Source organism: Lotus japonicus, chromosome 5 (assembly GCF_012489685.1).
Source record: "Lotus japonicus ecotype B-129 chromosome 5, LjGifu_v1.2".
In the NCBI taxonomy this organism is placed as follows: domain Eukaryota; kingdom Viridiplantae; phylum Streptophyta; class Magnoliopsida; order Fabales; family Fabaceae; genus Lotus; species Lotus japonicus.
The window spans coordinates 1,548,618-1,570,321 of record NC_080045.1 but is presented as its reverse complement, the minus strand read 5'-3'; the positions used below and the strand labels follow the sequence as shown (position 1 = coordinate 1,570,321).

Genomic DNA, 21,704 nt, shown 5'->3' with positions numbered 1-21,704 from the left:
TAAGATTAAGGTGTTGAGAACATCCTAACATTTAAGGGATTGAGTTGAGGTTTACATTTAATTTAATAAGAGCTCTACTTATGTAAAACCTAATTAAGTATGAGCATTACTATTTTGTATCCATATACCAAAAAATGGAGAGAGAGGAGTATATTGGTTAACTTCCAATACTAATTAACTATTTATTGAACATGAGTAAAAAATTAGTAAAGTTTTTAATTAAACAAGGTCTTGGCTTTTAAAGAAGCACAGCAAACAAGCACCTAATTGTGAATATCTTATACTAGCACCACACCACTACTGCTCTAGCAAAGCCACAGCCACCTCCATTTTCTCTCTGCATTCTTCATCGGAAATCTCAAGATCCTCACTCACTCTGCATTCGCTTTGCTGAACAACCAATCGCTTGCATTTGCTAATTTATTTTTTATTTATTTTTTCGGTAAGTCGATTCTTCTCTTCTTCTTCTTCTTCTTCTTCTTCTTCTTCTTCTTCTTCTTCTCCTTGAATTGTTCTTCAAATTTCTCCACTCACACACTACTCTGTAAGAAGCTTCTTCCATTTTCGTAATTTCTGTTCGAGATTGTTTGTTTGTTTTTTTTTTGTTTTTTCTTCGATTCTTCGTCTCTGTGACGCTTCTTCTGTTGCTTTTTTTGTTTTTGTCGTCGGTGACTCGATTCTGAGTGCTTCCAATCCAGTTTTCGCGATTGTTCTTATACATTCCTTCGTCTTCAATCAGAAACAACGAACAATTTATCCTGTGATTGAATTCAGACGCTGAGTTTTTTTTTTCAGAAAATTGTACATATTACCAAAAAAAATATTAAATTTCCTGATAGTTCCATTTGGATCTAATTTTGAGAGATGAAGAAGCTTGATTATGAATATTCATTACAAAGGGTCTTGCTTAGTACTGAAAAGTTTGTTTTTTTTTTCTTTTCATTTTTTTGATGTATGGTTTTGTGAAATCATGGAATGTTAATGGGGGAAGTGTAGTGGTTAGATCTTGGAGATCGCAGTTAGTATCATTTGGCTTTGTGTTTGAATGCATTGGACTGAATATAGTGTAATAGGGACCAAAAGTGGCAATTGTGGCTTTGCCCTGTTGTTGTTTCACTGTTTGCCTTTTTGTGTTGTGAATTGATTTTACTGTGCTTTCTTTCTATCACCACCGACACTGTTGAAAGCACTAAGCACTGTTTGAATTTCAGACTGTTGGGTAATTCCTTGTATGAACGAGAATTGATAAAAGGAAGGGAAAAAAGCTTCTTTTAGTTTTTTAAGTGTTCAATTATGTGTTTTTGTTTTGCAGGGTCTTTGTAATTTGCCATGGACAGACGCTGGCCTTGGAAGAAGAAATCAACTGACAAGGCTGTGCTTGACAAAGCAGCTGCTGAATTGGACTCTTCTGCTAGTGCTACCACTCAGAGCAATCAGGTAATTGTTTATTGGTATTTCAAGGAAGGAAGCATCAAATTTGTTTTGGTAACAGGAGGAAAGAAGGAAAGCATAAATTTGGTTTCAAGTTTTTGTGCTTGAGAAATTTTTCCTGTGAAAAAAAAAAACATCAGCAACTTCCTGACATTTTTGGCTATTAAGTTCTTCTTAATTTTTTATGCTTATGCATATGGGTGTATATTTAGTTTTAACAAAAAAATTGGATCCTTGTGTTTTTGCACCTGTTAACATTTTCATCTGCAAGTTTTTTATTTTTCTGTGTGGGGGTGTGTTGGACTGACTAGTAATCTAGTACTGACTTAGTCTTGGACTTGGTTATGTTGATTCAGCAATGATGCTAAATTCATTTATCTTTTTTTTAATGTGTGTTCTTTTTGTTGTTGCTCTGACTTGTGAAAACAGGATGCTTACAAGAAGCCAAACTATGTGCAAATCTCTGTAGAATCATATTCACATCTGACTGGTCTGGAGGATCAAGTGAAGACATATGAAGAAAAAGTTCAGACACTAGAGGATGAGATCAATGAATTGAATGAGAAACTGTCAGCAGCAAACTCAGAGATAAATACTAAGGAAGGCTTGGTAAAACAACATGCTAAAGTGGCTGAAGAGGCTGTCTCAGGTATAGTGGTCTTACGTAAAGTGTCTTTGATATAAAGTGCTTCTTATTGTTCTTTGATATTAAAGCTCTACTGGAACTCCACAGGCTGGGAAAAGGCGGAAGCAGAAGCTTTGGCTTTGAAGAACCATCTAGAAACTGTCACCCTTTCGAAACTCACTGCTGAGGACCAGGCATCACAGTTAGATGGTGCTCTTAAAGAGTGTATGCGACAGATAAGAAACTTGAAGGAAGAACATGAGCAGAAAATACAGGAAATTGCTCTCACAAAAACCAAGCAATTGGACAAGGTTAAGGGTGAGCTTGAGGCTAAGATAGGGAACTTTGAACAGGAACTTCTCAGGTCTGCTGCTGAGAATGCGGCTCTGTCGAGGTCCTTGCAGGAGCGCTCTAACATGCTAATCAAATTAAGCGAAGAAAAAGGTCATGCTGAGGCTGAAATTGAGCATCTTAAGAGCAACATAGAATCATGTGAGAGAGAAATCAATTCACTCAAATATGAGCTTCATGTTAATTCCAAAGAGCTTGAAATTCGCAATGAAGAAAAAAATATGAGTATGAGGTCTGCAGAAGCTGCTAACAGGCAGCATACGGAAGGTGTTAAAAAAATTGCTAAATTAGAGGCAGAATGCCAAAGATTACGTGGTTTAGTACGGAAAAAGTTACCTGGTCCTGCTGCTCTTGCACAAATGAAGCTAGAAGTTGAAAGTCTTGGTCGAGATTATGGAGAAACTCGTTTAAGGAAGTCTCCTGTCAAACCTGCTAATTCTCATCTGTCCCAGTTGCCTGAATTATCCCTGGAGAATGTACAGAAATTCCAGAAAGATAATGAATTTCTTACAGAGCGCTTATTGGCAATGGAAGAAGAAACAAAAATGCTAAAAGAAGCTTTGGCAAAACGCAACGGTGAATTGCAGGCTTCAAGGAGCATGTGTGGTAAAACACTAAGCAAACTTCAAATGCTGGAAGCACAACTTCAGACAAGTAATCAGCAGAAGGGATCCCCAAAATCCATCGTCCATATAAACCATGAAAGCATCTACAGTCAAAATGCAAGCAAAGCACCAAGCTTGATCTCCATGTCTGAAGATGGAAACGATGATGCAGGAAGTTGTGCTGAGTCTTGGTCTACAGTAATGATTTCTGAGCTATCCCAACTTCCAAAAGAAAAGAATACTGAGGAATTGAGCAAATCTGAAGCCACTAAGAAGCTAGAACTGATGGATGACTTTCTGGAGGTGGAGAAATTGGCTGGATTATCAAATGATTCAAATAGAGAAGCCTCTGTTTCATTTACTTCAAACAATAAGATGAATGCAATTGTGACCAGTGACGTATCAGAAGTCAGTGCCAGCAAAGATGATCCGTTCAAGTCTGAAACGAAGTGTGATTCAAATCTGTTGCCAAATCAAGTGTCTTCTTCTGAAGCAGATGGCTTGTTGTTAGCAGAACTTAGATCAAGAATATTATTGGTTTTTGATTCCAAGGCTAAGGGTGACGATATAGAGACAATCCTGAAGGATATTAAACATGCTCTTGAAGATGCACATGACTCTTCCATCCAGGACTCTGTAACTCCCATTCCCTGCGATGTCAAGCCTTCTGATACATGTGATAAGCAGGTTAATCCTGAAGATGCTGACCAAAATTCAGAAAAAGAATCCATTTTGTCCCAGAAAACTACAGAACTTATGCAGATAACTTCAGATCTAGAAGCTGCAATCTCTCAGATTAATGACTTCGTATTGTTTCTTGGGAGAGAAGCAATGACAGTTCATGATATATCTTCTAGTGGAGAAGGAATAAGCCAAAAGATGGAGGAGTTCTCTGTCACCTATAATAAAGTTATATGCAATGAAGCAAATTTGCAACAGTTCGTTCTTGATCTGTCTTGTGTATTAGCTAAAGCATGTGAATTTAGATTTAATATCCTTGGTTATAAGGGTATGGAAACTGAAACCAATAGTCCTGATTGCATAGATAAGATTGCTCTGCCTGAAAATAAGTTAGTTCAAGACAACTCACCAGGAGAGAGATATCAAAATGGTCATTCCCATATTCTTAATCCTTGTTCTGATCCTGAGGTTCCTGATGATGGAAACTTGACCTCAAACTATGAATCAAATGGCACATCACAGAAGTTCTCGATGAAGGATTTTGAAGAAATGAAATTAGAGAAAGAGAAGGCCATGGCAGATCTGTCAAAATTTGCTGAAAATCTTGAAGTGACAAAGTCTCAATTAATGGAGACCGAGCAAAATCTGGCAGAAGTTAAATCACAATTGGCTTCTGCTCAAAAGTCAAACAGCTTGGCTGAGACTCAATTAAAATGCATGGCAGAGTCATACAGGTCACTTGAAACACGTGCACAGGAGTTTGAAACTGAGCTGAATCATCTTCGAATGAAGACAGAAACACTAGAGAACGAACTTAAAGATGAAAAGAGGGCTCATGAAGAAGCTTTGGCGAAGTACATGGAGCTAGAAGAACAACTGCAAAGGTTAGACACCCATCCAATATCATCTTGTTTCGCACTTTTATGCATATTCTGCATAAACAGTCCTCCTCACAGGCTTGATCTCAGATTGGTGATTTTAGCTTCTCTTTTTTTTTTTGTGTGTGCGCATGCTAAATAAGAAGACTAACATCACAAATCTAAGATCAATCCTGCAAGTAGGACTGCATTATGCTTATGCAGAATATGTATAAATTCAGTGCATGCCATATATCTAAGTTTCTTGCTAACATAACTTACTACACTAATGATTTTCAATTTTTTTTTTGTGAAACTTTGGTGCTGGTTCTATTTCTAATTCCTTCATCATATTGTGTGTTAGGAATGAGAGCTCCGCTGCTGATAATGACCCCAAGACCAAGAAGGTAAAGCTGTAATTCCATTCAAATTGGTAGCCAGTGCTGGATTTAATTCTATTTAGGATCTAGTCATAATTAAAGTATCACAATCTGAGAGGATTTGTGGATTGTTGAAAATCTAATACTGAATTACTTTCTTTATCATAGGAGAGAGACTTGGCAGCCGCTGCTGAAAAGCTAGCTGAGTGCCAGGAAACTATATATCTTCTTAGCAAGCAGTTAAAGTCTCTGCATCCTCAAACAGAGCCAACGGGTTATGCATACGGTGAGAGGATTTCAAAGGTAGAAGGCTTCACAGAGCGTGAATCTGCTACTTATAGCCCAAATTTGCAAGAGTTTGATCAGGCGGAGATGGACGGTGCTGCTTCTGGTTTTGTGCAGAGACTGGGTCCTGAGTCCCCCTTGCATTTTTCTAACAACTTATGCAGTCCATCCGATACTGAATCAAACTTTCAAGCCACATCTCCTGTACGGAACCCAAACCATAGGCCTACAAAGTCAACCTCTTCATCAGCTTCTTCAACTCCTACACCGGAGAAACATGCCCGGGGTTTTAGCAGATTCTTTTCATCAAAAGGAAAAACTGGTCATTGAGCTTGCACCATACAGGACCCATGAGAATTCATGGTTTAGGTCTTTAGGAGGCCATATGGTGATGACATTTGGAAAGAGTGCAGAACTGCAGAACCCCTTTATGGTTTAACCAAATTGAGTTTTTGGCAGCTTTGTGTGGTTAAAGGGGAGGATGCCATGAATGTCAGGTGATTCTTGTTGTATCTAATGGTTGTACATGGTGGTAACCATATATTTTCTTCTTTTCCTTTTCGTTGTTTATTCCCACCTCTGTTCTGTAATTTAATTAGCAAACATTGACATAATCTCTGAAATATTACAGGATATGTTGAATATGTTGATGCATGCATACCTTGATTCTTTGCAAGTGATAACATGTGTCTTAACTCTTAAAAGACAAAGTTCTCATAAAATAAAATGGAGATGTTAGAAATATAATAGAAAATGATTGATGTTCTTTACCCAATAACTTAAGTTTTTGAGATAATTGGCTCATGACAAGAACAATAGTTGGACTTCTTCAACATTTAGTCGAATGTTCGATCCTTGGGTTGTGTATGTAAAATGATTTGTTTAGAGAGACTTGTTTACTTAATGTCATCACATAGTATCAAGGCCATATGAATGGTTATATATTTTTATTTCTAACACAGCCTCAAGGAGATTAATCTCATTGGCAAAGATTCATTTCAGGCCGTTGGGCTTTGAGATACTTGGTGCAACAACAGAAATTTTTTTTTTGAAAATAGCTTTTATTTTCATTTCTTTTGTACCCCACGTGGTCTTTTAGCTAATATAAGATCTCCCAACAGAACAATGTTGACCTCATTAAGACTGCACACGGTTGGAAAGTCCCTCCATATAATTGATGCAGACCATTTTCAAGTATTCTTGACAATTTAAATGAATGTTAAAAAAAGTAAGAGGTTATTTCAAGGTCTTAAACTATAATCTTTAACCTTGAGATTATAATATTCAACTTGTAGATAACATTTTCAAGGTGATCTACAAATATGAAAAATAATTTTTAATCATTGTTAAAATTTTGAAGAAGGTCAAAGGACTTTAGATGAATTGGAGCATTCATCCAAGAAAACTTATCTCCAAGTGAGGGAGTGAGGTTAGAGAATTTTTGTAATCCTCTTTAATATAGAGTTTGTATTTTCATCATATTTGGTGAGATTTGAGAGATACTTTAAAACATCATTATGATGTGCGATTGAGAGAAACATTTGTTTTCTCAAGAGAGCTATTGTAATCCTACATCATACATTTTTCTAGACTTGGTTAGTTAGTCGTTTTTTCCTTTCAATTTTAGAGGGCTTTCCATTTTGAAAATTTACTAGTGTAATTTTTCTTCTCTCACTCTTTATTGTCAATCTTAAATCACATAGAGGAGGAAAACTATTTTAACATTTACCACTGGTGGTATTTGATCTCTTTTAACTTATTATATCATCATCCTATGTGATTCAAGATGGATTGTATCGCCACTCATGATGAAGAGATGTTCAAACTGACTACAAAATTACTCATATTCGGACCACATGTAATGTAAAGATTTACTAAGCCAATTTAAGCAAGAAAAATTCAGAAAGGAAAACCAAATAAAGAATGAGAGTTCCTAAACCAAGGAAGAAGGAGGTCAAAAAAAAGCACTTAGAGAAGTTTTACATTGCTTAGCATGGTGAATGATGGAGGAGTCCAAGGCTATATATGAAGATCTCAAGCTCCTTGTTTAAGCACAACAGTCATATTGATGTGAGATTTCACATGATCAGAGAGTTGATTGCATATGGACATGTATTACTTGAAAAAGTTAATACTTCAGAAAATGCAGCTGATATGTTGATCAAGCCAGTCACAAGTGACAAGTTCAAGCATTATTTGGATTTGTTACATGTTTCTCAGTGTTAATTAGGAACTACACCCGAGTTATCATGATGTGAACATTATGCAGTGAATCTTCATAGGGTTTGATATTCGGCAAGGTGGAGATTGTTGAGTATGATTCAACAATACCCCTATTTTATTGTTTTTATTTGTATGAGTTAACCCTTTCATGTTTGCTATATGTTGCTTGGACGCTTAACACCATTATGTGAGAAAGATGAACACCGAGTGACTTATGATTTGTTTCGTGTTGAGAATCCTGATGTGTGGACTTTCAACCACGACACGCAGAAAGCTACGTATAATGGTTCTTTTCAAGTAGGGATTAGGATTCCGAAGGCTGTGATCATCATGACTACCACATCAGAAGTGTAACTTTCAATCTTCCATCACCTGCAATATTTCAATAGGAGGGATTGACGGTGGAGTTGGTGGAATCGTTCGATGAGAAAGACTCTAAAGAGTACGTGTTGGAGGCTATGGAGAAATAATCGTAGGTGATTGAACGTAGAATCAACGAAAAACTCAAAGCGGCTAAGAAAGAGATTTATGACTTCTTCTTGGACACAATGACTTCAGGACAATTCTAATTAATCATCTCACTAATACTTTTTTGAATTATGGTTTATTTTAAGTTTTGTTGAATCACCATAAAAAAAAAAATATAATTGAATTCACTAAGAAAGGAAATTTACGTCATCGAATGATAACTTAAGTGGTAAGAGTTAAGAAATATATGAGTCGGGTGAAAGAGTTCTAAAGAAAAAAAAAAATCACTTTGGCACTAAGCGGAGAACAGTGTCCAAAACGGAATCTAATGTAACACAAATTTGATATCGAATATGACATTAGTTAAAAGACTAAAAAGGTAAGAAAAATAAATATCTAGCGGCGTATGCCTAGGGTACTTCCTCTAGAAAAAGGTGTGTGACGATATGATATTCACAAACCTAAACCGCTAAGTCGGTTTGTATTTGCAGAAAGAGGCTTCCATTTCACTGTTGAATTTGAAAAGGGTAATATTGTCCCGTTATTATTCACCCTAACACACACACACACACGCAAGTGGTTGATACAGAAACAGAGATAGGTCCCGCCGCAGCAGAATCGTTAATTGCACTCTGTTCGGCATATTCTCTCGAATTTGGGATCTGAGAGAAGAAGAAGAAGAAGAAGAAGAAGAAGAAGATGGGAGTTCCGGCGTTCTACCGGTGGCTGGCGGAGAAATATCCCATGGTAATCGTCGACGCCGTGGAGGAGGAGCCTGTGGAAATCGAAGGCGTTCAAATCCCCGTCGACACCAGCAAGCGAAACCCTAACAACATCGAATACGATAACCTCTATCTCGACATGAACGGCATCATTCACCCTTGCTTCCACCCCGAAGATAGGGTAACTATTTCTCTTTGTTTTTGTATTTTCGGATTCTGAAATTCAAAATTGTGAACGAGTTTTCACGTTGTTGTTTGTTTGAATTGCAGCCATCTCCTACCTCTTTCGATGAGGTGTTTGAGTGTATGTTTGATTACATTGATAGGCTATTTGTCATAGTTCGGCCTCGGAAGCTGCTCTACATGGCTATTGGTTTGTGTTTTCTTAGTTTTGATTTGTGTGAATTTGCTTGCTCTGTTTGTGATTGGTGGTGGTTAATTGTTAATTATGTTTTTGGCGGTTTGGATTTGAAGACGGTGTTGCGCCGAGGGCTAAGATGAATCAGCAACGTTCGAGGCGGTTTAGGTCAGCCAAAGACGCATCTGATGCGGTATGTTTGTGCTCGATGTTTACATTCGTTAATTTTTGGTGTGGTTTGAACTGTTTTGGATACACTCATTGGGGTGAATTGTTTGTAGTTCAGATTATTACAGAACATTCTAACATATGCTCCAATACTGTTGAATGTCATGCAGTAATAGTTGATATTGGAAAGCTTTAACTGCAAAATTGACTTATTACTGTTGAATATTGAAGTATTTAATACTCTGGTCTTGGATATTTGCATACTGCGTTTTTTACTCAGGGGACGTCAGTGTATTAGTATATTTGGGAGATAGTGCTAGTATAAATCCTTTCATAATAATTTCTGGGACGTCGTGTATAGTATAAACTCTTTGTATTCCTGGCTTTGTGATTACTATTGTTGTGTGCTTATCTTACTTAGCTTATGTACATGTTTGCAACTTTCATCTCTCTGGAAAATGATTAAATATTTGAAAAGATACATTGATGGATATGATTTGCCCTTGTCTGTCTGCTTTTCTCTTGTGTGAGATAGGCTGCTGAAGAAGCAAGGTTAAGGGAGGAATTTGAGAGGGAGGGCAGAAAGCTTCCTCCAAAAGAAGAGTCGCAGGTCTTCGATTCGAATGTCATTACACCTGGAACTGAATTTATGGCTGTTTTGTCGATTGCACTTCAGTACTATGTTCATCTTAGGTTGAACAATGATCCTGGTTGGAAAAATATTAAGGTAGAGAGTCATTGTATCTTAAATTGTATGGCTACAGCATATGCGTCTCGATGGAGCGGAAAATCTTAACACCATGTTTATTTCTGAAGGTTATTCTTTCTGATGCAAATGTCCCTGGCGAAGGGGAGCATAAGATTATGTCCTATATTCGCTTGCAAAGAAATCTTAAAGGCTATGATCCAAATACACGACATTGCCTGTATGGTTTGGTATATATCTTCCAATAATTTGTTTTTCTTGAAAATTCATTTTCCTTTTGACTTCCACACAATGCCTGCTTGTTCTTATCATTTCGGGTCCTGTGACAGGATGCTGATTTGATTATGTTGGCTCTGGCTACCCATGAAGTCCATTTCTCAATTCTTAGGGAGGTTTGTGTCTACTGAGATTTATTTGAGTCTCTCATTTAGAGCATATCAGGATATTAAAATAATCACATGATGTTAATAGTGAAAAATGATTGTTATTAATGCATTATGCATATGCAATATTTTTGGCTTCTTTCTACCAGGCTTTACATTGGTAAATAATTGGTTTTTGCAGGTTGTATTTACTCCTGGACAAGACAAATGCTTCATATGTGGCCAAATGGGTCATATGGCTGCAGCCTGTGAAGGAAAGGCAAAAAGGAAAGCAGGAGAGTTTGATGAAAAAGGAGATGCTAATGTGGCTAAAAAACCCTACCAGGTCAGGATCAGGGATAAATAATGTAATACGTATGTCGTATAGTTTTTTTATAGTACAACAACTATATCCAAGCTGTTTGCCTCTAGGTGGGGTTGGCCTTGGAAGTATGGAACAATAGAGTGTTGGTTCTTCAGTCCATGATTCTCACTTTTGTTCATATCTTTTGTAGTTTCTAAATATTTGGGTTCTGAGGGAATATCTGGAATATGAGATGAGAATGCCTAATGTTCCATTCAAGATTGATTTTGAACGCATTGTGGATGATTTTATCTTCATCTGTTTTTTTGTCGGCAATGATTTCCTACCACATATGCCTACTTTAGAAATTCGTGAGGTATGTTATTCTAGACCTGTTGTTCTTTTCGTCTGTCTTTTCTATTTTGTATGTAGTTGGCAAATCATATTTTAGGACTGCTCTTGGAAATTCTGGCTATGACAAAAAATTTAAGCTGTTGGAGGTACATAAATGGTTTAATATCTTTAATAGGCTTTCTCATATGTAACACTTTGGGCTTGAAACTGAAAACTGAAATAGTGCAAGCCCTCTGTACCTTGTGCTCAAATTCGATATAATGTGTAGAATGTTGATTGCTGGGGGTCAGACTGCTAACCAAGTGGTTGATAGGTACCAGAAGAAAATAAGAAGGAAAAGGGAATTGAAATGTTATAGTATTGATTTGTTCTAGAAACTGAGAAATTCTCAGGTCCAGTTTAGGAAAATTCAAGAAGAAAGAAAGAACTGATACAGGCAAAATCGAGCATGCCTATCCCTTTTACCCCTTCTAACATACACTTTTAGTAATCAGGGAAATTCTACATCAGGGGTCAAGGAAGATTTTACAGTGTAGGATACTAGGATTAGGTACCAACTACCCAAAAGCTCATCCTTTTTATATTTCAACATGGAAATAAAGTCTGAAGTGAGGCTCGAAACTTGCATGCATTTTTTAGTCAAACTTTTATATGGTATGAATAAGTTTTAACTTGTAACAGACTGAGGGATATATTATTTACTTAATAAAAAACTGAAAGCAAATAAGCAATACATGTCTTATATAAAATACATTACTTACTAACCAATCCAGCAAGTAACTTCATATCCTAAATCATAATAACCAAACCTGTTATTATTCTAGCCTCTATCTAATTGCATTATATCACTATCTATTAGCTAGGTTAATATTTGAATTAAATCCACAATAAATCTGACAAGCCAGAGTATCAGTTCCTTTTAGTGTTATTAGTGGTTTCTTTATTACAAGTCTTGAGAATGTAATTTTTTATTCTAGCCCCAGTAATTCTCGGTATGTTAACCAATTTAGATAAAAAGTTATGGTGAAAGTTGTTCTATTTTTGTATGACATAATTCATTGCCTAATAATCTTGTAAGTACAGAGAAATGGATGAGAATCAATTTCCGCCCTCTAAATTTGATGAATTGTCACTTTGTCAGAATATCATGGCAAGAGAGAAGTCATAATATTTGACATATTTTTAAAACTGTTAATTTAGTTTGATGTTTGAATATATCTATAGGTTTATCTGTTACGATATTGGCCATCTATCATCTGATGGGAGTGTAATTTTTTTATGCTGATTTAGGTTATGTAACTGATGTATTTTTTGCAAATTTCATTATTTTCAAATAGGGTGCAATTAACTTGTTGATGGCAGTATACAAGAAGGAACTTGGGGCAATGGGTGGTTATTTAACTGATGGAAGCAAGGTACTTGATGGTAATTTGGGTTGATATATTCCATGTGCCATGTGGTATGCTTTGTTGCTTTTCATCTTAATAACTTTGTGTGTAATTTGTCTCTTTCCCCCCGCATTTCACAGCCAAATTTGAGCAGGGTGGAACATTTTATTCAGGCTGTTGGATCTTATGAAGATACAATATTCCAGAAAAGAGCTAGATTGCATCAGGTCTGTCATCATTACTCATGTCTTGTATGATCTTAAAGATGTAAAGAAGTTAACCCTAAGGCTTTGGTATGCTAGCATTTAAAATTGTCAAGTGGTCTGGCTGCATGATATGGAAATTTACATTATTCAGATTTTTTTCATGATTATATTGTAACACCAAATGTGGTTCACGCTAGATATTGCCATTTACCATTGTATCTAGTTGCATTTCTTTCCCCTATATTAGGAAAGGTAGAGTAGGCACCATCAGTTTATACCAGTGGCTGTGTGTGTCACACCGCCATTGCAGGAGAGTGGGTGTTCATTGTGTTACTTTCTCACATTTTCTGTCCTGGTAGTATATAAATAGAATAATGTTCGAAACAGAGTGACAGACAAATGTTTATACCCGTATGTAGTTTATCTTGTTCTTAGAAAGTTATTTTGACTGTATCTGAAGTGATTCTTCCTGTGTTTATTGTTGTCTCTTCAGCGACAAGCAGAAAGAATTAAGCGTCAAAAGGCACAAGCAAGAGGAGATGATGCTCAACCTCAAGCTCAACCTGAGACTCTTGTTGCAATTTCAAAATTCCATGGTTCTCGTCTGGCTTCAGCTCCAACGCCTTCACCATTTCAAGCACCTGGGCGGTATGATTCTCATGCGTCTGCATCAGTTAGAAAAGGCAATAAAGAAGTCTTTGAGAAGCCCCCTAAAGCTGCTAGGTTGTCTTCCGGAGCATCTGTTGCTGCTGCCATTGTTGAAGCTGAGAATAGTCTTGAAATAGATGTACGTTTTCCTGCTTCTGGAGAGGCATTCTTTAGAACTAATATTTGGGCTAACCTACTAATGGGTATGAGCCTGGCATAGAGTTACATAAGCACTTTGTTATCTTGTTGCATCATTGTTATTCTAAGGGTCCTAATTGGGATATTATCTATTTGTAGTTCATGCTTTGTAGCGTTCTTTTGCTTTTCAGATTCAAGATAACAAGGATGATTTGAAAACAAAGCTGAAGGAAATACTTCGAGAGAAATCTGATGTATTCAACTCAAAAACTACTGAAAAGGACAAGGTAAAGCCGTAAAGCATAGAATGCATATAATTGAGTCAAGGGTTTTCATTCTTAAGACTTGGTCGTTAGACAAGTTAACTTCTGTATAAATGATAATCAAAAGAAATTGAAATGATTTAATTAAATAGGCAGTCCCTATTTTTGTCCAATCATGTTGGTCCCCACACTTCACATTTTTCAAATGAGACTTGATTGAACATTCAATATACAGAAAACATGAAAGCAATCTCTAAAATCTTAACCGATGCTTTTGAAATTTACAATTTGCCTGAGTTATGAATGTGGAGTTATTCTTTACCTGCAAAGAATGGCTTTTGAATTTGGAGTGTTTAGAACTCCGCCTATGTTTCCATAGCCGGTAAAGGAAGGAATGTTGTTTTAGGCCTTAAGTAGGCAACCTAAAACCAACTCACATCTTTAATATGGATCAAACACGACAAGCGTCAAGTGATCCATATAGCTGACCTCACTTAGTTAGATAAGGCTTTGTTGTTATTTAACAAGTTAACTTCTGTATAAATGATAATCAAAAGAAATTGAAATGATTTAATTAAATAGGCAGTCCCTATTTTTGTCCAATCATGTTGGTCCCCACACTTCACATTTTTCAAATGAGACTTGATTGAACATTCAATATACAGAAAACATGAAAGCAATCTCTAAAATCTTAACCGATGCTTTTGAAATTTACAATTTGCCTGAGTTATGAATGTGGAGTTATTCTTTACCTGCAAAGAATGGCTTTTGAATTTGGAGTGTTTAGAACTCCGCCTATGTTTCCATAGCCGGTAAAGGAAGGAATGTTGTTTTAGGCCTTAAGTAGGCAACCTAAAACCAACTCACATCTTTAATATGGATCAAACACGACAAGCGTCAAGTGATCCATATAGCTGACCTCACTTAGTTAGATAAGGCTTTGTTGTTATTTAATTGTGACCTATGCGATTTTTGTTTTTTCCCCCTAGTTATTCTAGGAAAAATACAAGTTGTGGAATACGTGGCCTGACACATAGTGGATCTGAGGCCCTTCTTGTGATGGAAGCTTAGGGCACCAAATCGTCCCTCTTTCTGTGGGACAATGACATTGATTTAATGCCTGCTTTTAATGAATATATGTGTTTGGATATTGTGAGTTGACAATATGTTATTAATGCACATGCTTTGTCTTAGTTGTACTACAATGATTTGGGTTGGCATTTGAAATTTGAAGTATTTAACAACATTTTTCTTTTTGGACGTAGACTGTAGCCTGGTATTTTAGAAGCATGATGTGTCTAAATGTAATGCATGCAACGTTCGTGCATCACATTTTTAATGTAATTTCTCTTTATCTTGATTAGTTATTTCAATTAATTTTAGCTATTATTTCTTGTTTTAACAGATTAAGCTGGGAGAACCAGGCTGGAAAGAGAGGTATTATGAGGAAAAATTTTCTGCTAAAACTCTTGAGGAACTGGAAGCTATACGGAGAGATGTTGTACGTTAACAAATTGAATTGTTATTGGTTTTCGTTTACATAAAGGTCTAGGGTTTCTTATTGCAGTTTATTGTTTAGGTCTTGAAATACACTGAAGGTCTTTGTTGGGTGATGCACTATTATTACGAGGGTGTTTGTTCTTGGAATTGGTAAGTCCCTTTTCTAATATTCTCTGCAGTGATAGCCGAACCATAAGTTGTGTTGGGTTTCCTTACCTTTGCATTCCTATCAACTTGGTGAAAAAATGTGATAACCAAATGCTAGCTTTTTCTTTTATTCAATAGAAATTTATCGTTTCTTGCTTGCTAAGAACCTGTTCCTGACTAGCTCTTCAATTGTTTAACACTTTCACTGAAATTTCATTTTTGAACTTCTGATTTGGCATTTTCAGTGAAAGTTGGGTGTGTTAGATCCTTGGAGTCTATGTGCTATTATTAGAGTTTTCATAGCAATGTGGAATCTATGAATTAGGCTAGAATTTGTGACAATATGTGAGATATTAGCTTTGATTTTTATTGACAGAATACAAGATCAGAGGCCTCTGTTGTAGGGATTGATATGAACTATTTGAAGTTATGCTTTCTTCAGATAATTGCCATATGGGTAAAAAGAATTTCAAAAATAATCATGGATATCAACACTTAGCTATAATTTGGTGCATTTTGCTGGATTTTAACTATCTTTTGGTGGATTCGTTGGCAATATCACTTTCGGGATCAATTTTGTTGTTTGGCATCTATTTTAAGTAAAGCACATGGCCTTTTTTATTCTGTTACTTAAGGAATATATTAAGAGATTGGGAAGCTTTGTTCTATTGATTTGATTTTTTTCCTGAGTTGTTTTATGTTTTGTTCTTGATTAGGATTATTTATTATCCTCCTTGCCTCTGCCTCCCTTCATCTCAGTAAATTTTTTCTTTTATCAGAAATTTTGTTTTACGAGATGGAGGAGGAAAAGTACCACTATAATGAGAATAAGAATTTTCTTTATTTCCCCTGACTTGTGATGTTTATATATTTTTAGTTGCATATTGCATCCCAAGGCTTGTTTCTTGTTTACAATTTTTATTATTTCTTTCTTGGTGCAAAACAGGTTTTATCCTTATCATTATGCTCCCTTTGCGTCTGATCTCACGGGCCTTGGTGAGCTTAATATTAGCTTTAATCCGGGTACTCCGTTCAAACCATTTGATCAGCTTCTAGGGGTTTTTCCTGCTGCAAGGTTTGCTTGTTATCATTTCTAGTTTCGTAAAAGTTTATAACTTCCTAAACTTCAGTTGCGGTAACTTGGAAACAATGAATCACTGCAGCTCTCATGCACTTCCTGAGCCATATAGGAAACTTATGACAGATCCCAACTCACCAATTATTGATTTTTATCCACTTGGTATGTTTTTAATGAACTGTCGTATTGAAAACAAGTTTTAGAACTTTCACCGTATTGTGTGTATATTTAATATTGATTTTATGTCAGATTTTGATGTGGACATGAATGGCAAACGCTTTGCCTGGCAGGTGTGCTCCTCATTTTCGTTTGTTTTCTTACCCTTGGTGTTCTTTAACCTGACAGCAAACTTATTTTATAATATAATCCTTCCATTTTGTAGGGTATCGCGAAGTTGCCTTTTATTGATGAAACACGTCTTCTTACGGAAGTTCGGAAAATTGAAAACTTGTTAACAGTATATCTCTGTCTTCCATTAAGTTTTAATGCACTTTTGTTTTGTTTGTCGTTCTATACTCCCTCCCTCCCATCATATACTGATTTTAGTTTGTATTTTGTTGATAACTTATCTCTCTATTAAAATAGCCGGAGGAAAAGCGACGAAATGCTGTGATGTTCGACTTGCTTTTTGTGAATTCCTGTCATCCTCTATCTGCATGCATAAGTACACTTGACAACAAATGCAGAAACATGTCAAACAATGAACGTGCTGAGGTCAAGGAAAAAATCGATCCCATGGAAAGGTTGGTGCATAATGTGTTGTATCTGATGGGTTGTGTGTTAGTAATCTTTCGGGTTCTTTTTAGAAATGGCTCAGTATGTTTATAAGATCAGAACTTAGCGTTGTCATTTAACGCTACATTAAAGTCTATGATAACTGATCAAAACGTGGGTTTAGAATTAGATTATTAGTTTTGGTTAAACAAAGAGTGATGAAATTCTTAGAAGACAGAATCAGAGCGAGAGAGAATTCTGAAATCTGATTTTTATTAGTTATCAATAATCTAATCTAATGATACAATATAAATATCTATATATAGACTTGGTACTCGAACATATTACAATTGCTAACAGCTGTCAACAACTAGCTCTAACTGAATGACAGCTGGTGACTTATCATGTGAATGCAGAAGCTAGCTCTACTCCTTATCACACACATTACATTAACTAGCTAGCTACAATGCATAAACAAACTCAAGTGAAATAGTTACTCTAATCCAGACAGTGGAGCATGCTATTAGTGTTAACCAAAATGCTGCTGAATTGCTATTTCAGTCCACAGTTAATTCGTTAAAGATCGGAAATGGGGTTAATTTTGTGTACATGGCTGTGGGAACCATGGCTAACCTTTTTGAACAATACCTGTCCTTTGTATCGGTGCTAGACCATAAGTAAATTTATCTACTGGGCTGTTAATATTTAGATGTGCCATATAATTGGGTGACCGGTATAATTTGAAAGTGTTTGTGGTTTTTGTAGCATGTTTTAAATAACAAACATGTTATTCGGTTAGTATAGAATCAACTCTTAGAACATGCAGATGGTGATAATGTTTTTTTACTAAACACAAGCAGAATGGCAGCTTGTTGATGTATCACTTTGCATGAAATTAGAAATTTTGTTTACTTCATTTTTCTGATGTTATTTAGGTATACATGCAGTGATGGAATGAATGGTTACATATCCTTGTGTGCTGGTGAACCTTGCCCTCCTATCTTTAGGTCTCCTGTTACAAGCATGGAAGATATCATGGACAACCATGTCATGTAAGTCTGTTCAATTTGGGGTTTAATTAATAAGACCATTATTTATAATCATGGATCTGAAAATTGATGCAATTCTTTCTGTTTGCCGTTTCATGCCCTGGTGCTCAGATGTGCAATTTATAGACTCCCAGATGCGCATAATCACATTGCCCGACCACCAGAGGGAGTTAAATTTCCAAAAAAGGTATTAAATATTCTAGCTGCTTCGTATTTATTTTTCTTTGAACTCCCAGGTTTCTCTTCCTGATTTTGTTCAATTTCAACTGTTTACTGGTTAAGACTCTGGTATGGTTACCTTAGCACGTTGTGTTTCATCTGCTTTTACGGTTCAATATATAGGCAGAAAATTAAATCATGTGCCTTTTTTACAGATCGTGACAGTTGGGGATCTACAACCTGAACCTGTTTTGTGGCATGAAGATTCTGGTAGGAGGAGATATGAGGATAGTCGGAGGTAAGGCTTTGGCTTATTTATATTAGACTAAAAGACTTTGTTAAATTTGTGATTCATAGTTGGATTGCATTCAACATCTTGCCAGCTAGCCTGGAGGGTCCTCGTTGAAATTGTGTTTATCTTATTAAATACTCCCTCCGTCCCTATATATTGTCACTTTAAGGTTTTGACACATATATTAAAAAGTAAGTAGTATTAATGTCCTTGTTTTTGTTAAAATTATTACTAACTTCCTAATATACCATTTATCTCTTATTAATTGACTCTTTACCATTAAAAATTATCTGCGTTATTGGTAAGAAATAATCAATGCTCTCTTGAAGCTACAAAAGTGGCATATAAATAGGAACATAAATACTCTCAAAATAGTGACAGATATTAAGGAACAGAGGGAGTAGGTGGAAGGGACCGCTGATTAGTTATGAAGAGAGAGATTGACACAATGTTTCACTTGATATTGTCATTTTGACATGAGAGGATCCTAATGTGGCTAAAATTGTGACTAAGCTTTGGTTTTCTATTTCAGGAAAAACCCTCCAGGATCTATTTCTGGTCGGGAGCTTGGAGAGGCAGCACATAGACTGGTTGTCAATTCCTTACAGGTCAAGGTTGATGAAAATGGTTACCGTCGTCCTGCAAATGGACCCCCCATGTCTTATGCTGCACCAATGGGTCATCAGCAACCATTGCCTTCCTATGGTTATGAATCGCGCCCAGGATATATTGCAAGACCGCCACCTCTGTCAGCTCCACCCGTCCACGGTCAACCACCGTACATACCTTATAATGCTGCACCACTTTTGTTAGCTGCAGCTATCCTAGGTCAACAACCGTACGTACCTTATAATGCTGTCCCTGCAGCTCCGCCATATGGTTATAACCAACCACACCCACCGCATATGGTGTATGATCCTGTTCAATCAAATTCTTATGAAGGAAATGATCATCAACACCCTATATCACATCCTTATGTAAGAAATGATCATCAACCGAGAGGAGGAAGTGCAAGGCATAGATACAATTCACAAGGTGCATATGCTAGTCAGCATCACGAATATCCTAGTCAGCATGGTCGCCACCAGAACTGGACTCCCCGGAGTAACCCCAGTGGCCCTAGGGGATCTGGTCAACATTCGACCAATCAATACGCTCATTTAGATAGAAGAGCAAACAGGAAGCCAATGCCACCACCTGATTATAGTCGCAGGTAAATTATTTCAGTGGAGTATTTCACCCTGCTTAATGAAACTGTTGTACTTGTACCATATCTTCTCCCTTTTCTTGAAGCTTGTTAGACATACTAGTGATTTCTGTTCATTATTCATAAACGCCTAAATGTTTGATAGTTTAACACCCTCCCAAATCTACATTGGATAGAGGAATAGTTAAATTATAACCCTGGAACTCAGGTTCGATAATATTTTTGATGTAATAGGAAATTCTATTTGTGTTATTTGTCCATTGAGGCTCGATTTTAAAGCAATTATGCTTTTATTTCCAGCCCATCAAGTGGCAATTCTAATGTTCTACGATTGGTTCATGGATGGGTAATTTGAGTATGATAAACAGTGCCTATTTATGTTTACTGGAATATCTCAGGTCTGCTTATTTAATCACATTTTGTTAATTTATTTCGAATTCAATAGGCAATTGGCTCATCTAGTTATTTACTTACAACTGTATATACTTCTCATTCAATCACCATTGGAAAGAATATCCAAGGCAGCAGTATGTTGAATATAGGCAGCCGTTTCTTCAATCTGAAAACAATTAGGATTCAATGAAACAAAGTTAGAGAAACAATGATCAACTCGATTTGCCTCATGCTGGGAATGAGTAATAAATTAAGTTTTAAAATTGCTATTATTTTGATACAATGAAAACAATTAGGCTTAAATATGCTTGAGGTCCCTTTAAAATAAGGGTATTTCGGTTAAGGCCCCTACAAGTTTTTTTTGGGGAATACACCCTTATTTTAAAAATATATAGAGAAATAATCCCATGCCGTCAAAGTCCGTTAGTGGTATTTTTTAAGTGCGCAATGAAAATGCTTAATCTCTCTCATACATAATAACACTCCACATCATTCCATGCCATATATATTAATTTTCTATTTAACTAAATTGTATTTTAGAAGAAAAAAAATGAAACTTTATTCATCCCTCTTCTCTCTACTTCTCCCTTCTCTCACCCTTCATCCACCGACCACCACCAAGACTCTTCTCTGTATCCCCACTCCTCTAGTTCTCCTCCATCGCCCCTTCCTCTTCTTCACCATGCAAATGGTCAAAATCCCAAAATCTGGTTAAAAGCCCAAAATCAGCAGACTGTAATCGATCGGTTGTGGGGAGATGGTCTACTTCGTTTTGCTTTGATGCTCTGTCTTCTCCTCTTCCAACTCCTTCATTAGCCTTTGGTTGTTTGATTCAATGCTTTGATGCTTTGTCTTCGTTTTGCTTTTGTTCCAATTTCTCAGCGTTGCTTTCTATTTGTGCGTCTTTGGAGATGATCCTGTTCTTGAGAAAAGGGGCAATGGTGACGGTCTCCTTGAAGGAGATATCGTTCTCGAGAAGGAAATTCAGTATTAACCCATTGCAACCTTACCTTGGCAATGGTGGCTATCATTGGTATGTATTTGTGTTTTGGGTTTGACGGTGATTCTGGAATGGAAAAGTCGAAGAGTCAATAAGTTTATATATTTATATAACCTTACTAATAACACCAAAATAACATGTAGTGTAGTGGTGAGGCAAGTGTGGTTGAAGCTACAGGTTTGGTGTTCGAATTCCTTTGACCACACATTTTGAATTTTCCAACATTTTTTCATATGCTGACTTGGCAAGGGTGCGTGGCATGATGATGTGGTTGCCAGTGGTGTCCAACGGGCGGTTTCGGGCCAATATCGTCGGTTTCGAACGGTTGAAACCACCATACAAGCAGGCTCGCCACCGTCCGTCAGTATGAGCGGATTATTCAGGTTCGATTATTACGGATTTTGAATGTGGTGGTTCGGTTAAGCGGTACCCGATCATAGGGGAAAAAACAAGCATAGTCACATAGAAAAGAGAAGAGAAAGAAGAAGTCATTTTTTTTATTAAAATTTCACCAGTACAATAGAAGAACTGAAGACAGAACAAACTTCATACAACAAATTGAAGAGGAATTATTAAAAAAAAAGAAGAGAAACCCCTGGTTTGCCTTGCCAGATCTGTTGACAGTGAGAGGAGGCATGGCGA

At 36.5% G+C, this 21,704-nt stretch overlaps 2 protein-coding genes across 3 annotated transcripts; both read left to right on the top strand.

Annotated features, from left to right (window-relative positions):
* Window positions 1–254: 254 nt before the first annotated feature.
* LOC130716602 (filament-like plant protein 4) lies at window positions 255–5,859 on the top strand. The gene is made up of 6 exons (XM_057566574.1): window positions 255–442; window positions 1,313–1,437; window positions 1,861–2,080; window positions 2,165–4,577; window positions 4,915–4,957; window positions 5,099–5,859. Exons 2-6 carry the CDS (start codon window positions 1,330–1,332, stop codon window positions 5,543–5,545), a joined length of 3,231 nt encoding a protein of 1,076 aa, XP_057422557.1. The 5' UTR covers window positions 255–442; window positions 1,313–1,329; the 3' UTR covers window positions 5,546–5,859.
* A 2,574-nt stretch (window positions 5,860–8,433) lies between these two features.
* Window positions 8,434–20,008, top strand: LOC130721137 (5'-3' exoribonuclease 3). Of its 2 annotated transcripts, none has more exons than XM_057571876.1 (23): window positions 8,434–8,809; window positions 8,899–9,001; window positions 9,103–9,179; window positions 9,690–9,881; window positions 9,971–10,090; window positions 10,190–10,252; window positions 10,425–10,568; window positions 10,738–10,902; window positions 12,218–12,295; window positions 12,409–12,495; window positions 12,968–13,261; window positions 13,452–13,547; window positions 14,929–15,024; window positions 15,103–15,173; window positions 16,117–16,245; window positions 16,334–16,410; window positions 16,498–16,538; window positions 16,631–16,705; window positions 16,834–16,991; window positions 17,910–18,014; window positions 18,123–18,198; window positions 18,386–18,468; window positions 18,995–20,008. In XM_057571876.1, exons 1-23 carry the CDS (start codon window positions 8,606–8,608, stop codon window positions 19,677–19,679), a joined length of 3,219 nt encoding a protein of 1,072 aa, XP_057427859.1. In that variant the 5' UTR covers window positions 8,434–8,605; the 3' UTR covers window positions 19,680–20,008. The 2 variants fall into 2 exon arrangements, with proteins under 2 accessions (XP_057427859.1, XP_057427858.1); XM_057571875.1 differs by having other exon boundaries at window positions 17,898–18,014.
* The last annotated feature ends 1,696 nt before the right edge of the window (window positions 20,009–21,704 follow it).

What these genes read in the sequence shown, in the direction of transcription:
- LOC130716602 (XM_057566574.1), top strand. Translation starts at nt 1,330, where the DNA reads ATGGACAGACGCTGGCCTTGGAAGAAGAAATCAACTGACAAGGCTGTG. An exon ending in CTAGAAGAACAACTGCAAAG is followed by an intron (nt 4,578 to 4,914) that starts GTTAGACACCCA and finishes ATTGTGTGTTAG; the next exon opens with GAATGAGAGCTCCGCTGCTG. An exon ending in ATGACCCCAAGACCAAGAAG is followed by an intron (nt 4,958 to 5,098) that starts GTAAAGCTGTAA and finishes TCTTTATCATAG; the next exon opens with GAGAGAGACTTGGCAGCCGC.
- LOC130721137 (XM_057571875.1), top strand. Translation starts at nt 8,606, where the DNA reads ATGGGAGTTCCGGCGTTCTACCGGTGGCTGGCGGAGAAATATCCCATG. An exon ending in GCTTCCACCCCGAAGATAGG is followed by an intron (nt 8,810 to 8,898) that starts GTAACTATTTCT and finishes TTTGAATTGCAG; the next exon opens with CCATCTCCTACCTCTTTCGA. An exon ending in GGGGTTTTTCCTGCTGCAAG is followed by an intron (nt 16,246 to 16,333) that starts GTTTGCTTGTTA and finishes GAATCACTGCAG; the next exon opens with CTCTCATGCACTTCCTGAGC.